This window comes from Malania oleifera, chromosome 6 (genome assembly GCF_029873635.1).
Source record: "Malania oleifera isolate guangnan ecotype guangnan chromosome 6, ASM2987363v1, whole genome shotgun sequence".
In the NCBI taxonomy this organism is placed as follows: domain Eukaryota; kingdom Viridiplantae; phylum Streptophyta; class Magnoliopsida; order Santalales; family Ximeniaceae; genus Malania; species Malania oleifera.
The window spans coordinates 111,938,530-111,956,506 of NC_080422.1; the positions used below are offsets into that span (position 1 = coordinate 111,938,530).

The 17,977-nt window shown below is 38.3% G+C and overlaps 1 protein-coding gene across 4 annotated transcripts in view; it reads right to left on the bottom strand.

Annotated features, from left to right (window-relative positions):
- Positions 1-17,408, bottom strand: part of LOC131157274 (nucleoid-associated protein At4g30620, chloroplastic) — a 32,111-nt gene extending 14,703 nt beyond the window's left edge. The window contains exons 1-3 of one of the 4 annotated variants that reach the window (XM_058111284.1): positions 17,323-17,382; positions 17,198-17,243; positions 2,656-2,810 (exon numbers count right to left, since the gene is read on the bottom strand). In XM_058111284.1, the coding sequence (XP_057967267.1) occupies positions 2,656-2,793 (138 nt within the window). In that variant the 5' untranslated portion in view covers positions 2,794-2,810; positions 17,198-17,243; positions 17,323-17,382. Of the gene's footprint in view, positions 1-2,655; positions 2,811-17,197 lie in introns of all 4 variants that reach the window. The other 3 variants (XM_058111283.1, XM_058111281.1, XM_058111282.1) reach the window with 3 other exon arrangements.
- Positions 17,409-17,977: the final 569 nt, after the last annotated feature.

The following is a 17,977-nucleotide window of genomic DNA, read 5'->3' on the forward strand; positions in this document are numbered from 1 at the left end:
TTCAAAATCCATTTCATGTGTGATGAAATTATCTGATCACTGATAGTACTTTGCTAGTTTACTCTGGATATGACCGACCTTATTTAACTACTAATTAATAATAGTTAAGTTGGGCCTGCACTTTCAGTTGACCTGCATAACCCACATTTTCAGCAAGTTTCACAATACAGTCACTATACATAAACCACCCCACCCCCCTCCCCCACCCCCAAAAAAAAAAAGAAAAAAAAAATCATACACTCTCACATAGCCCACATCACCATTATACCTTACTCTCCCCTATATTACTTCATCTTACCAGCCTTACTCTCCCCTATATTACTTCATCTTACCAGCATCCCACAATACCTTTTGTCTTCCACTTTGATCCGCGAGCAGCAGTCTTTTTTTTCAACTACTAATCTACTATTCCTGGCACTACTGCTATAATTCTAATGTGAGAGATGACAGTTCATATTACTATAGCATATTTATTTTTAGGGAATTTCCTTTATTTTTTAGTTATTTTCTTGTTAGTTTGGAGAGCTGGGTTTAAAACCTATTTTTTACGAGTTAGGAACTTAGGATTTATCTTCCTTATTAAGTTTTTATGCTGTTGGCCATGATCTTCCAACCACATAGAGACCACAATAGAACTTCCAAGTTCTCTAATCTACCACAAATTCCTGCCGGTGTCCCTGGAAAATGGTTGGTGATGTCTTCTCTTCTTGTTCTCTAGTTTTCTGTTATGCCCCTGTTCTGCTCTTTCACCCTATCTTCTGTATCAATCCTCCCTTCTTCTCTGTTCTGTCTTTCTCCTTTCTTCTTCTTCTTCATCTTCCAGTCTCTCCATTAATCTCTCCCTAGCTGTGAGTCTCTCATCTCACCATCTCTGTTCTGAAATTTCAGTTAAAAAAAACCTAATAGTAGTTCTGCAGTTTCTGAACTTTTCAGAAAATTCCAGTCATTTCCAATTTTCAAAACAAGATTTTCCTATATTATATTCTCTTTTGGTTTTGTCTCTCACCAACCAAACAAATCCGTTCTCCAAACTTCCTTTCTTTCCTTTCTTTCCTTTCTTTTCCTTTCTTTTCTCCTAAAGACTCAAACAAATCCAAGGATTCTTGTTTCTTCGGCCCTAAAATCATGAAGATGCAATAAAGATTTATGGGTCAAGTTATTGTTTCTTCAATATTCTTGGATTTGAATCTTGATTTTAGATTTGAATAATTCTTGCAATCCCTCATTGCTTAAATATTCTTTGAATTGATTTTCATTAGCAGCATCAAATTTATTGCATCAAAGGTACTTACAATAGTATTTTTCAAGTGGTTGTCATTACCAATTTTAGTTTCAGCCACTGGTGAGATCTTTGCCTCTCATGTTATTTCTTTTCGTATTACAATTATTAATAATTTTTCCAATAGTTGGTTTGTAGTGGAGATTTTGTGTTTTTGTTTTGTAGGCTTAGTATATGCATTTTTGTGTCTTTGTGTTTTTCATTTGCAAGTTTCAGAATATTAAAAAATTTTCAGAAAGTACTATTGCATGGTTTTTAATTTTAGTCTAGCTTGGATTAACACCCAAAATTGTTTAGGGCGACACCCAAAATCGTGTCTAGCTTGCATTAGGGTGACACTATTCCTGCTACTATTTACATTACCACATTATTTTTAGGAGGTTTTCTGCCTTTTTCATCCATTTTTCTTATAAGGGTTTATGCCATATAAACGATTCTGATTGATGCAAGGAGTTAGTCCAATTTTATTTCAAAATACTGTTCCAAAAAACAAGCTTATTTATTTTTCCTTGCTTTAGACTCCAGAAGACCAACCCTTTGGCTGAGCATTTGATCTTCTTTTGATCCTCTTGCTCACTGTTACATAATTACATTAACATTCTGGTTAGGGTTTGTTTACCTACATCACACTTCCTTGTATCATTCTACTCCTCCCACACCTACCATGCAGTATCTGAATTCTTAGGGATTGCCTAATCTTCCTTTAGGGCTACTCTGCTTCTCTCCCATAAAATGTATGCTGCAGTAGCTCCTACTCTTCTACTAAAGGACCCTCCACTACAAGTACAAACTGCCAGATCAGAACTCTTCCTTGCTCAGCTTTACAACCTTAATACTAAACCTAGGTATCAAATACTTACTTTTTCAGAATTGCAAAAGCAGTTTTCAATGTGTTTACAACTATACAACTACATATATATCTAGTAAACTTCTTGAACAACAAATATGGCTTCAGGACTGAAACCCCTACATGTTGGGCTACTACTACAACCCTCTATCACTTATTTTGTCTGTCTAGACTAATATCAACCCATAACCTTCTCAGCTTGCATGTCCTACAACTGTTTTCTTTTTTGTTTCTTCCTTTTTTTAGTATAAGATATAGGTGTTTACTATAACATTAGAATTAATCATTCATGTTACTCACATGGCTTGTAATAAATACCTGCAGTCAAAACCATGGAGAGAAAAAAGAGAGAGAACAAGAAAAACATCGAAATGAAATTCATTACCCGAGCATGTGCAGGGGAAATTTATTTAAATTTGAGAAGGAACAGCATGTGCTGATGTCAATGAAGAATTCAAGTTGTCTAGAATAGGGGGAATCATATTTCCAATACATATTTATGACCACAAGAAAGTTAAAATTGCTTGACCTTTGAAGGTGCATCATCACTCTTCTCATTGTTGTCTTTCTTTCCTCCAAATAGACCATAAATGCAAAGTGATCTACGATTATGGCCAACCTTACAATATCCAGGCTGAGACAAAACCTGCATACAAACATGATTCATGTTTGGATTTAGTTTACCTGTAAAATAGAGGACGAAGAAGGGTAAGTTTCCATGGATCGCTTTTAAATCATAAAAGAAATATTAGGAATTTTCTATCAAGAAACTCAACCCATACAAGAAATCAATATGCCAAAAGTTAATATCTTAACCCTTGTTATCCCATAATCACTTTCTATCAAAAGAAAAAAACAAAATATATAATCAATCAAGAAATCAACTCGATCAAAGAGTCTCAAAGAGCCAGTTGTTGGTAGTAAAAGAAAATAAGAAGTTCATCGTTTTATTACTGAGTTTCCCAACCATTTTCTCTTGTGCATGCTTCAACTGTCGATAAAAATGATGGTGTCATGGGGAAACAAAGAAAAACCTAACATGCTTATTGCTTATGCATTTACATCAAAATGATGATAGTACTGACTGACTAACAAAATGGTTCACATTCTCATTGAATGCAGTGAGACCATAGATTTCAGCAAAGAAAATGATTTTCCATTAATCTTTTTGAGGATAATAATATCTCCTGTGCAAAAGAGTGGGGAATGGCTTCTGTCTCTATGGTGGTTTCCCTTTGCAACCATGGTTGTTTCGGTGTTGCCTACCATGACAGAAGGAATAGCAGGCATTCAGTTCATATCAAAGGGAAATCCTTCAATCTGAAGCTGGAAAGAGTGGGGAAAGAAGTTCTTTTGCTTCTTTTGGAGAGCAACCTAAGCCACAATCAGTGGGTATCTCTTTTGGGGGGCAGCAAAATGGTTTGCAGAAGGGTTATCGTCATTCTTTGGTAGGCAGGGAAAGTGAATCAGTAGCACTAGGACTGCATGGGTGCTGTATTGGACGTTAGGCCTACGAAAATGGGAAATTTCTTGGGAGCTAGAGTTGGGTTGAAGTGACAAGACATTCTCAGTTTTTGTTCCAGAGGGCTGAAAGGAGAAGGTTGGAGAGGGTTTGTGCAAGAGTTTGGTACATTGGAGTCATCAGTGCATGAGCACAGCAGAATATCATTCATGTAGGTAGTCTTGGCTACAACAGCTAGGAAGAAGAATCTTTTAGGACAGTGAAGTGATGCGATGCACAAGGAAAAGGAGAAGCAGGCTCTTCACATAATGCCAGAGTTACGGTGGTAGGCGGACAAAGGATGAAAATTTTGGGATGGAAGGGGCCATGTTGTGTTGTCCAATTTGGGCCAACTTTTGACTAGTAAAGTAATAACTGGATTAAGGTTTAATTATTTAAGTGAGCACGCCCAGTGTCAGGACCCAACAGATTAGGTTTTTGCAGAGGCCCAATATGATAGAAAGTCTGTGGCTGTTCATCATGTAAGCAAAGCAGATGTTCAAAAGTTTTTTTTTTTTTTTTTTTTACTTTGGGTTAGGGGTGGGGGGAGGGGGGATAAACAAAGAATTGTATTAGAGAAGAAAGAAAATATCCTCCTGATTCACAAGAAAACAGCAAAAAAAAAATTACAAGACAGCTCTAATGGAGCAAAGCAATCCAATCCCACTGTAAAACTTCCATACAGACATGCCCAAAGAGGCCGTTCACTGAAACCCACAACACAGCAAGAAACACTACTCTATGCCAGTCTCCAAAGCAAATTACAAGAAGTAGCCACACCCACAGAAACTATGGCACTTACTCTCAATCCAAGTACAACAAATGACAGCCAAAACCAAGCACCAACACAAAGCTTTTTTTTTTTCTTTTTCTTTTTAAACAACAAAATAAGATTTCATTAATAGGTAAAGAATTTACAAGAGGGAGAGTAAGATATCTCCCGAGATCAACTAAACAGATAAAAAAACATCCAAGAGTGGAGAGATCATCAAGTCAGCGTGTTCCTCCAATCTCTTTGGAACTCCTGAAAGCTTGTCCCTCTGAAAAATCCATAACCAACACACCAAAGTGAGGCCAAGTACTGATTTTTTCCCAAACCAGCATCCAATTTTCTCAAGGGTTGTAGTCCACATAAAGGCCTTTATCTTTGAAGGAACTTTAGCTTTCCAACTAAAAGAATAGAGAGCAAAAATAGCATTGGGATCATGAAACAAATGAGAAAATGGCTTAAAGCTCAAACTAATAAAAGTGGCGAGAGGCCCATGTGACAAATTCGGACAGCTGTGTTGATCTCGAGGAGAGTGCACAGGCAAAACGTGGCAAGACTTTGTGGTTCATTGAGAGTGCTCCTTGTCTGGCAAGACAGGACCGTCCGAGTGGCTATCATGAGAATTTTTTAAGTGGGTTAATTGGACGAGGACTGGGCAAGTAGTGCGACAATGAGGATCCCAACAAGAAATTCTGGTGCATGGAGACTGTGCAAGGGGCAGGAAAGGCAGATGGCTGGTGATAAGGTGGATGACCAGATAGCACAGGCTCAAACAACAAGAAGGCGGATACAGATATGGGCGAGGGGAATGCTTCTTGTTTTGGGAAAGTCAGCTACATTCAAGGTCAATACCCCTTAGATGCCGAGGCAAAAGAAAAAAGATTGGAAATGAGGAACCCACGTACTGATAGATAAAACAATTCTAACATGCAAAGTAATCAAGCTTTTGAAAAAAAAAATAGTGAGGATAACATTTTGATCAAAGGAAGTTCTTCATAACTCAAGGTTAAGAACAAAAAGGAGGATAACTAGGAAAAACCTTCTTGAGGAAAACAGATGGGAAGGTTTCTGATTATGAGTGTGCCAAATAGTGATTTTATTTGTAATGAAAGCTTAACTTTAGTTAGGATCATGGTCAATTTGGTATGTATTAGAATATCCTAATTTATTGTGTGATACCTCCTTATAAGCTTCCATCTTTTCTGGATGGTCGTTCCAATTTTTGTGGATGATGAAATGGGTAAGTAGAAGCAAGTGAACGAGCTGTTTGGGGCTGGTATTTTTCCTACCCGTTTTTCTCGTGTGGTGGGTGCCTATGGGAGGATGTAGAAGCACAACAGCTGTCGGACAGTTGTCCTCTCTAAGCATATGGATGATTATCTGACTTCAAGTGCTCTATCAATTACGATGGGAGAAAAAGGGGATTTCATAGTCAGATTTTAAGGTTAGAAAAAGGGGATTACTTAGTCAAATTAGTCAGTTTTTACTTTGCTTCAAACTAGTTGCAGTGTTCTCACTTTGATTTAGTCTTTCATTTTATTTTTTTATTTCTCTTTTTGTGAGGATATATTATACTCTATCAATAGCAATCCTTTCCTTTCTTACAACAAGCATTAAATCCCACCAGGCAGCGTCAGCTATATGAATCCTTTTCCACCAATTCACATGATCAAGGGCATTTTCCTCAGCTAACTTACGAACTATTAAGTCCTTCCTCCCTATCTCATTCCATGTTATTTTTTCTACTACCACTAACAATAACTGGCTCATTCCTTCTCACTGGCGCACTATATGGCCTACGTTTCAAATTCCCAAACCATCTAAGCCTGCCCATCCCTTACCTTATTGCCTTATCTTCTACCATCACTATGCCTAAGTTAATGTGGATCGTTCCTTAATTTATCCTTTAATGTTATACCACTCATCCACCTTAGCATTCATATTTCAGCAACTTCTAATTTTTGGATATGTTGTTTCTTAGTTGTCTAACATTTTAATTCATAGACCATGGCTGGTCTTACAGTCATATTACATAACTTTCGTTTTTTTGATAAGTAATAAGTTTATTCATAACGAAAATGAACACCAATTACACAAGGAGTGTACATGTGGTAAACAAATCAAAAACAGAAATTACAAGAATATAGTAAATCAAAAACAGAAGCAAATGATTGGTTTCGAAAAGCAGCCAACCAACCCATCAAAGTTGTAAAGAAAAATAGCTTCAGGTCTGAAATGGATCTTTCCTTCTCTCTCTCTCCCTCCAAAGACACCACAATAAACAATGAGGAGCCATCAACCAAATAAACCCATTTCGATAACAACCAAAGCTGCCTTGCCAACATGCTAGATGTCCCACTACAGATTGCGGCATAACCCAGCTCACTCCAAACAAACCAAATACCATAACCCACAAGTCCATTGCAACCGGACAATGAATAAAAAGATGATTAACAGTCTCATTATTACACGTGCACATGTAGCACCAATCCAATATCCAAACCTTTCTTTTTCGTAAATTGTCAATCGTTAAGCATTTCCTTAAAGCAGCAGTCCAAACAAAAAAAGCTACTCTAGATGGAATCTTCTGCTTCCAAATACTTTTCCAAGGAAAGCCACAATCTTTGGAGCCCATTAAAATACCATAATAACCTTTAACCAAGAAGCCCTTCTCTCTATCAGATTTCCAGCACATCTTATCCTCACCAGACCCCTTCACCGAAGCACCATATATGGTATCCATAAAACCAGCCAAGGCCTCTAATTCCCGAAGATGCATACCCCTAAAGAAACTTACATCCCAAAACAAGACTCCATTATCAAACTTCATAAGCTCAGCCGTGCTAGCTTCCTTATCTTGGCAAAATCTATACAAATCAGGATAGCTGATTGCAAGAGACGTCTCACCACACCAATGGTCTTGCCAAAATTTCACCTTAGACCCATTTCCAATATCATATAGAACGTGGCAAGAAAAAGAAGACCATCCCCGACTAATATTTTTCCACAAGCCAACACCATGTGGACCATTAACAGGCCTAGTACACCAACCACCCCATTCACAGCCGTATTTCACCTCTTTCACTTGCCTCCAAAGAGCAGCCTTCTCCATCCCAAATCTCCATAACCACTTCCCAAGCAAAGCTTCATTAAACTGTCTTACCTTCCTTATCCCCAAACCACTTGAAGAAATGGGATAGCAAACAGTATCCCATTTAACCAAATGGAATTTTGGTTCATCACCAATGCCACCCCATAAAAAATTCCTTCAGCAGCAGGAATAAGAAATAAAGATAGAAAGTAAGTCGGTAAATTAGATAGAGTGCTTTTAATTAACGTGACTCTACCTCCCTTACATAAGTACAAACGTCTCCACCCTGCTAACCTTCGTTCTATCTTCTCCAAAATTGGGTTCCATATTGTCTTATCCTTGAATTTGGCTCCCAAAGGAAGACCCAAATATTTAATAGGAAGATTACCTTGTTTACAGCCGAGGACGTGCAAGAATAAGTCAAAATTAAACACCGTACCAACAGGAACCAACTCTGACTTGCCCAAATTTATCTTTAAACCAGAGACCGCCTCAAACCACATAAGTATCACATGGAGAAACAAAATCTGATCCAGATTAGTGTCACAAAAAATAAGAGTGTCGTCTGCAAAGAGAAGATGAGACACCACCAAAGCTCTTCCCTCTATACGTCCCACACCAAAGCCTGACATGCAACCATCATGGACAGCTTTATCCAACATTCTCCCCAGGGCTTCCATAACCAAGACAAACAACAAACGAGATAATGGGTCACCTTGTCTCAACCCCCTAGAGCTCTCAAAAAATCCACAAGGAGTGCCATTTATCAGAATGGAGAAACGAACTGTAGATATACAAAAGAAAATCCACCGCCTCCATTTTGCAGAGAACCCACCCTGTTCTAGTAACTGCATAAGAAAAAGCCCAATTTACATGATCAAAAGCCTTCTCAACATCTAATTTGCAAAGAAGCCCTGGCATCCCATTTTTCAATCTACTATCAAGGCATTCATTAGCAATAAGTACAGGGTCAAGAATCTGCCTGTTCCTCAAAAAAGCATTCAGGGAAGTTGAAATTATATCTTCCATAACCATGCGAAGTCTGGTGGCTAAGACCTTAGCAATGATCTTATAAACCCCCCCAACAAGACCAATAGGGCGAAAATCCTTTACTTCAATTGCTTCATTTTTTTTAGGGATGAGAGTGATGAAAGTAGCATTCAGGTTTTTCTCAAACTGACCTTTATCAAAAAAATGATGGAACACAGCCATAAGATCAGGTTTGAGAATCCCCCAACAAGCTTGGAAGAAAGCCATTGTAAATCCATCTGGTCCGGGAGCTTTAATCACCATTAAAATTTTGTATGACATCAAAAATTTCCGCCTCCTCAAATGGTCTATCTAGCCAATCTGCATTATCACTGGATATTCTTGGAAATACTAAGACTTCTGGGAACGATCAACTAACTTGTTGCTCAGAGTATAAATTCATGAAAAATTGAGTGATGTAATCAGCAATCATACCTTGATCGGAAGACGAGGCACCATCAACCACAAGGCTCTCTATACCATTATTTCTTCTATTAGAATTGGCCATTCTATGGAAAAATTTGGTATTTGCATCCCCCTCTTTCAAATGTAGCACCCTAGACTTCTGCCACCAACTAATCTCTTCTAAAAGAGTGAGCTTTTCAATATTGGTGCGGAGAGTAGCTTGTTCTAACTTTTCCTCAGCAGTTAAAAGATGAGTTTCCTCTCTAACATCCAAGTCATTCAATAAAGTTGCTGTATCTTAACAGTGACATTCACAAATTCCACTTTGTTCCACTTTTTTAAATCCAACTTCCAACTTCAAAGCTGCCAATTTCTTAGCTAGTATGAAACTAGGATTTCCTTGGAACGAATAGGATGCCCACCACTCCTTCACTTGATCAACAAAGTTCTCCACCCTCAACCACATATTTTCAAAGCAAAAAAGAGTTCTACCTCTCCGTTGACTCCCCCCCCCCCCCCTCCCAACAGAATTTGTAGTGATCAGAAAGCATTTTGGACAGTCTTCTCTGTGAAAATTGAGTGAAGTGCTCCGCCAAGAAGGGAGAGAAAAGAAACCGGTCTATTCTAGAAGCGGAGGAAAAATTGGACCAGGTGTAAAGGCCTCCTTCCATAGACATATCCATCAGCCCATGAAAAGAGATAAAATCCAAAAATTCATGCATAACCCCATTATAACTTACAGCCCCTAGTCTTTCTAATGGGAAGCGGATTATATTAAAATCACCTCCTAGGCACCATGGCAAATCCCACCAACTAATCAGCCCTGTCAGCTCCTCCCACATTTTCCTACGCCTCTTGTTCAAATTTGGCCCATGAACACATGTGAAAGCCCACTCAAATTGATCACCGACATTTTTAAATTTGCATGAAAAAAAAAATACCCCACTGCTTCCTCCACCTTTTCCACTACCGTTCGATCCCACATCAGGACAATACCTCTAGAAGCTCCTTCTGAACCCAAGTACAACCAATCTACATATGGACAACTCCATATACTTCGGACAATTCTTCTAGTAATCTATTCAAGTTTAGTCTCTTGCAAACATTCAATATCAGGTTTCCATGTACGCAACAAATTACGAATTTGAAGCCTCTTCTCAACCTCATTCAATCCTCTGACATTCCATGAAAGTATCTTCAGATTCATTTAGAAATAGAGAGACCCCACTCCCTATTAAAACCATTGCGTCTAGATGAAGTAGAACCATACTTAATTGAATTAAATAAACCTTTCAGTTCTCTTAAACATTTCGCACCAGTTCTCTTCATGTCACGTGCATTTTTTTCCAAAGTAGCACTACGGTGTAATTCAGCCTCAACAGCCAGCAAAAAAGTGGTTACTTGATTTTCCAAACCTTGTAAGGGTGTGCCCAGAAATTTGTCAAACCCTTTAAATCTTCTTTGGAACCACTCGAAATAAGGTACTTCCCTCACTGGGCTCTCCACATCGACAACTTCCTGTCCTTCCATAGTCAAGGGTAAAGAATAAGCTAGTGGTTACACTGCTAAAGGTGACAAACCCCTTTCGTTAGGTAGCTCAGCAACCTCTGTATCGTTTTCCGAGGCCCAATCCTCCACAAGTACATCATTCACATCAAACTGAGCTGGTAACACCTCCAAAGTATCTGCAGGCTTCAACGGAACCAAGGACAATTGGTTTTGCCCTTCTAAACCCACTATGACTTCACTAGGTGGCAAACAAATCTGAATTGGAACCGCAACTCTTCTTCCATCTCGCAGCTCAAGCACCCACTACTCAGAATTTCCCCACTTCCTGAAAATATTACCGGAATGTTCTTGAAGAATCAATTGGATGTCTCGCTGCAAGTTTTCCTCAACATCGGATGTGTTTGCTGACTCACCGGTGCCAAGGCACTCTTTATCAACCTCATCAAAGCCTAAATGCTCCATATCGGTCTTCTCAGAGCCTAAGAGCTCAGTACATCGACACGCTTCGGTGATCAACTTCAGATTGCTTCAAATCAAGAACCACAACATCGCCCCTTCTCACTGAACTCCCCAAGGCTGAAGATGATGATTCTAGATTCTGGGACTTATTGTTTTGAAAGGCTTGTGTTGGTTTGGGCCGCCAGATTGAGATGGGCTTGGGATTAGGAATGGGCTTTGGCTTGAAGGGAGCTTTGGGCTTAAAACTTTTATTGTTTTCCTTGATATTCTCTATACAACCCACTTCCTGAGCTTGAGTAACTTTGGACCATATTACCTCCCATTCTCCATCCGGCCTACTATGCAATCTGAGGTTTATATTCAAAGATACATAAGAGTTTGTGTTACCACTAACGTTTTCAATAATTTCCACTGAAACATTAGCCTTTGATTTTGCTTGTTCCTTCCTAGTACCCAAATCACGACTATTGTGGCTATGATTTCTCAATTTTGAATTTTGAGAATATGGCATTAATTGCTTTCCATTCTTGGTACCGCCATCCTCTCTCCGACCCCCCCCCCCCCACCACTGCCAACAGAAAGGTTTTGGAATTCTCCCCTATGAGTTTAAGTGCTGATTGGGATGTCTGTTTGCTGGCTAACGTCTCAAGAGCAATGGCTTTCCGTAGATGAAATCCAAACCCTCTCCACCCACTGCCTAGTTTTCCTTCTACCACCACCAAAAATCCTCTCCAACGGCCACGTATAAGTTTCGAGATCATTAAAAAACAACCATGTGCATTGGATCCCAACTGCAAAATAAATATTTTCTCACCATCTCTGAATGTTCGTGCAAAATTACCAAGAATTACATAGGACATTAGCTCCTCCACAATAGCTAACAAACGTTTTGCGCTCTCTTTGCCCATGCAAACAGATCAAAGATAGTATCGATTTCGCTCAAAAATGCATAACATGAAATAAGAACCACCCTCCTCAACTAAGAATTCAAAAGTCTTGGATTCTACAAAAAAGAAAATAAAACCCCCCATCTTTGAGCATATGTCAACACTTAATCTTCAAACTTCCTCAAAAACTGCATGAACCTTCGGGATTATCGACCTCCGTGAACATGGCGTTGCAGCGATTACCACCTCGACTTTTAGAAACATTGGCAGAAACCTCAAAGCTCAGACTGAGAAGAGACCTCGAAGCAAAGAGGTTGTAGGGTGTCGCGAAGAGAGACGAAAGGTTGTACGGGGTCGTTGGAGAGAGACGAATGGTCAGAAGGAGTCATCGGAGAGAGACAAGTGGTCAAAAGGGGTCGTTGGAGAGAGACGATAGGTCAAAAGGTGCCGTTGGAGAGAGATGATAGGTAAGAAGGCGCCGTCGGAGAGAGACGATAGGTTAGAAGGAGTCGATGGAGAAAGACGATAAGTCAGAAGGGGTCATTGGAGAGAGACAAGTGGTCAGAAGGGGCTGTTGGAGAGTGACGATAGGTCAGAAGGAGTCGTCAGAGAGAGACGAGGGGTCGATGGAGAGAGACGATAGGTCAGAAGGAGTCATCGGAGAGAGATGAGTGGTCAGAAGGGGTCGATGGAGAGAGACGATAACTTTTCTATTAATTTTAAGGGTATTTTACAAGCACACAACACACTCAAAGTCATTCTATAGAACTTTCCATTCTTAATAGGCTTTCTTTTATTATCAAAAAAATAAGATGCAATTGGAAATATAATAATAAGCAACAAACAAGTACGTACACGTAAGAACATATAAGTTTTAAAAATTAAATACTACCTATGAAGACTTGTTCTTGTTTCTCCAAAATGAATGATGGAGAAGGAAGGAGATGTTAAAGAAAGTACTCCTTGCCATTTAATTCCAAGGAGTTGGGACAAAGTTAAAGCAAAAGGATATAAATAAGTAAGAAATATTTTAACTTTAAGACAATTCCTTCTTTTTAATGAAAAGGAATATACTCTCTTACTCTTGGAGGCCATAGGATGGCGTAGTGGCTACAAAGCTCATCTGATTGTACATTTAAATGAATTTCAAACCTCACTGCCCCACTAAAAAGTTTTCCCTAGGAAGTTATGAAAGATCATGATTGAGCCAAAAATAGCTTAGAACTACAAATGAAGCGAGCTAAGTTCAAAGTGCAGTGAACTCAAACAAAGCTAGAGCTTGAACTCAACTATTGGCATGATAGACTTAACAAGCTCAAGCTCAAGCTCAAACTCAAATTTTGGCATGATGGACTTAATGAGCTTAAACTCGAACAAGTTTAAGTTTGGCTCAGTAGGCTTGCAACTCCACACCCATACATACATGCATACATACATACATACATGCATCCATGCATACATATGAGAGCAGCCCAGTGCACAAAGATCTGCATATGCAGGGTCCGAGGAAGGGGCAGGCCTGCCAGGGGCCACACACAAACACATACGCATGCATACATACATATGCATATATATATATATATATATATATACACATTTAAAATAATATAAAATTACTTATTTTTTAGAAGGAAAAAAAATGATTCCATCAAGGAAGAAAGAATATTCAAAAAGGGGCAAAAGAAAACTTTCTGAGAAGAAGAGAACAGAGAACAAAAAATTACTACAGTGAATCGTATCGTAGAGCATCAATTGAGTCAACTTCTCCCCAATAAAGACAGAAATCCTCAAAAAGTGCAATAAACAGCCAAAAGATGGGAAAAAACAGCAAATGCAGAGCAAAGGACTGCATTTTTCAATATAGCATCCCCAATTAGTTGACAAAATCCTCTTTAAACTCTTTTCATTATAATTCACAAAAGTATTTTAAAAGGCTTTCTTAGGGCGCACCTCAATGCGTTTTCAAGCAAAGCCCAAGGCATATTTTAAAATGCAAAACTCCTCATATGCATACACCTTTTGCAGCTAGCCATATGCCTCAGCCAAAAGAACACGCCTTTCACGCCTTAGAGTTTAAGGCATACACAGATATCAACCTATTTTCTGAAATACAAAAGATATTTTTAAAATAGAAAATAGCATATTAGGGCATAAATCCCCTTCATTCATTCAGGCTCCAATCTCTCCTCGATGTTGGCAACCCCTTTACAAAGCACCCCACTCGACGAAGCAATTCCCTCAACAAAGCCTCTCTTCGAAAAAGTCGTGTTGATCTGCTCCGGCAAGAATTCTCCTCCAACACTGTTGTCTCTCTTGCAGAGCACGATTCCCAATCTTCTTTCTTTGATGGGCCAATTGGTGTCTTCAAGAATTTCTCTCGTCCCGCATTTCAACAATTTCTCTGTCTCATGTCTTGAGTCTTGTCTCTCGTCCAAGTGTTCTCCCAATCTACAAAGGAGCTATTCCCCTAGCCTCTTTGTACCCTTTTGTCATTTTTATTAAGTGTGTACATGGCTGTCTCATTATAGTCATTAGTCCATGCCATGGGCATGAGGCAAATTTATGTATTTAGACTTTAAAATTCTTTTTTCCAACTATTTTTCAATTTTAAAATTCAAATAACAAAATCTGTAAAAAAATTTTAATAATTTCATATTTATTTTGGTATATACAATTTAAAATAAAAATTTTAATTCCCAAAAGGCTTACACCTCAACGCCTCGAGGCTTACACCTTGCCTCACTAGGAGTAAAATGCCTTGCCTTATGCCTTCGCCTTTTAAAACATTGATTCACAAAAAAATATGCTTTGACTTTTCTTAAACTTCCTTTTTGCCACCATCTGGATGATTTTTTTTCCTCCAGGACTGGACAACCATAGCCACATCTTATTCAAAAGTTTTTGGGCTCATAAATCTTTCCCATTAAGGAAGAGGCAAAATCCTATCTATTCATTTTTGCTCTTACCCAATCCATCTTCCTAAAAAATAGGCACTCCTTCCAAACCTTCCATAGGAAATGGTGGTACATTCAATAAATCCCAAAGTAATTCAAAAGATTCAAACACATACCCATATTTCTCCTACAATCATCCAATAACAAGCCATCATCACAGGAAAACTCACTAATGACATCACTCTCATCATCCAACATATCTTCCCATTGCTTTTTCTCCTTTCCCTAACTAACTTTTTCATCAATATTCCCCTTTGAACATTAACACACATTTGCACTGCTATCCAACAAGAACAAAGCTTGCCATCACTTGTCTTGTCATAGCTACTTCCCTTTTTACCACACTATCCTCCACAACATCAAGCATAACTAGAGCATCGTCCCCACAAGCTTCTTATTCCTTCATAGCTCTTCCCCCATCAATGAAAACCAAAGGATGCTCATTGGCCAATCTCTCGTCAAAACCATAATTATCACCCACTAAGGTATCAACTATCAAATACATCACCTAAACTTCTAGAATTTCTTGAACCACTTCTAATTCTTGAACCTAACAACCAAACCCCACGAACTCAGTACCCCTAGCTTGCTATGAAGATTTAGCCAACCAATTGTCTGAACATTCTTTCCCAGAGTGTTGCACTTAACCTCGTTCTCCTCCTATCTCACGATAAGCAAATATAAGAGAGTTCCTTTCCTCCAGAGGGTGTCATTTTCACAAGACTACATCACCCCATTTCTTCACATCAAAACAATTGAAACAAATATAAAACAAGACACGACAAAGGTCTTTGCGCCCAATCTCTCATCTTCACATACACCACACAAACACAAAGTCAAAACCTCGCATTCAACTAGAAATTTCACAAAAACATGTAATTTGAACCTATTTGACCTATGTTTACCCCCAATGGGACCTTAATTCTCTAATCAAAGCACATACAGAATTCTAGTCCTCCTTTTCAAAGTCAATCTCACTTTTCAAGCCTAGAACCATCCAATTGAAAACCGAATTGTCTCATGAACCCAATTGAATACCATTGAAACCCTAAATCATCACATCAAACCAAATTAAACCCAATTAAAAACCCTAACTGTCATAATGAGCACAACCAAAACCTAGAAGTGCACACTCAAACTTCTGTTTCCCTAAAATTTTAACACAATATGCACCTTACAAACCCCAATTCTCAAACTAAGGCCCAATTGAACCTCAATTCTCAAAGCAATGCCCAATTGAACCTCAATTCTCAAATCGAGGCCCAATTGAACATCAATTCTCAAATTGAAGCCCAATTGCATCTATATTCTCCAAAATTCAGGCACACTTTGATTTCAGTTTCTCCATTCAAGCCCAATTGACCTTTGCTCACCAAATTAAGGCCCAATTGGATCTCATTTTAGAAATTGGGACTAAATTGGAAACCTAATTTCTCAATTGAAAGCTCAAGTGATCCTTAACCTCTAAAAATTGAACCCCATCAAACCCATTTGACACATCAAACTCCTATTTCATCCAAACCCCTAACTAACCCCTAATTGATAACTAACCCATCCACACTGGCCCAAAATCCACAAATCACACACAATGTCACATAACACCGAAGGCTCATGCAGATTTCACCCCCTAATCCCTTGCTTGCATACATCAATCCATTTCAATACACCTTAATTATAGTTGCCCCCAAACATTAACCTTGCCTCTTGCTTTTTTCCACCATCTGATATTTTAAGAGATAGGGCCAATTGGCTCAATACCGTGCCCCCGCACATACCCTTGTGTTGGCTCACCCTTATTGAGCCAAAATTGCACCCTATTTCCTATTTCTTTCTCAACATTATCCATTGTGAGAAACTTTTCTACCACTCATTCAACCATACCAACCAATGGGCTTCCCCCAATACATTATCCATCTCATTTCACCACCATAAAAGGATCTTTTGGCCAATTGGAAAGTGGATTCACACACTTTCACACCTATAGCCGGCCAATCATTTTTCCTGATTCCCTCTCTTCGGCTTCATCTTCTTCAAGCAATAGCCACCATTACCAAGGGTAAACCATCTCTTTTAGCTCATTCGTAGACTGATAAACTATGTTTGTGTGCTTACGTGATTTTGCTTCATGAGATAATTAATATATTTCTCCATATTGTCATTAGTTTAACTATTTAACTAATATTTTAGAAAATAGAAAAGTGGACACTCAAGTGATGGAAAATCCCCTTTCTATATAAGTATAGAGACATAGATGAAGCAATCAGTGATAACATACTCGAATTAGCATAAATTCTTAATTTCGAACAGAAATAATCATCACATTAGGGTCATTGTGAAATGTCGTCCTTAAACAAACTCATGTTCATGTACACATATTTAACAGTCCCAGGGGCAAATGAAAACCCTAAAATAGGAGAGTACCAAACCATACAAGGAAAAGATCAGAGATGGAGAGAGGAGGAGTTACAGAAGGACAGCGACGACGAGGAAGGCCTTTTCCAGTCAGTTGCTACCTGCAAGTTAGAAACCTTAGCTGTTAGAGCACTAGTCGATGCCATTGCTCCGCCGAGAGAGAGAGAGAGAGAGCGAGACCAAACTCTACACTGCCAGTGGTCGGAACGGGATAAAATAATTCGAGGTGTGCCTTTTTTAGCCAAAAAAAAATTAAAAGTGTGTGTGTGCATATATATATATATATATATATATATATATATATGTGTGTGTGTGTGTGTGTGTGTGTGTGTGTGTGTGTGTGTGTGTGAATAAATTTATTAAAGATTTTCTATAATTCCTTGACATTTCGGAAATTAGATAATGCCAACAGAATTAGATAGTTTTTAATAAATATTAAAAGGTTCAATAATTATATAACAAAAATAAATAAATATTAAATTAATGTCAAAACGAAATAAAGCATCCCACAACTAACAAGCAATAATAATAAATTCCAAAAAAATAAGGGAAAAAAACTTAGTGGATTTTAGTGTTATATTTAAAATATGTCATTTGTAGGGAGGCTCAAGTACTATAAAATATGATAAACAAAGTAAAAGAATTTCACTTCTATTTTCTTTATACTAATTATTATGAGTAGGACTCCCTTGCATTTGTCTCACATTTAAGCAAAAGTTACATGGACATATATAAGAGTTGGTTCCTTTATAATTTTTCATACATTGGTGTTGAAATTAGTGTATTCCTCAAAGGGAGGTGAATTGGGTATTTAAAAATTCTAGGTCAAATATTT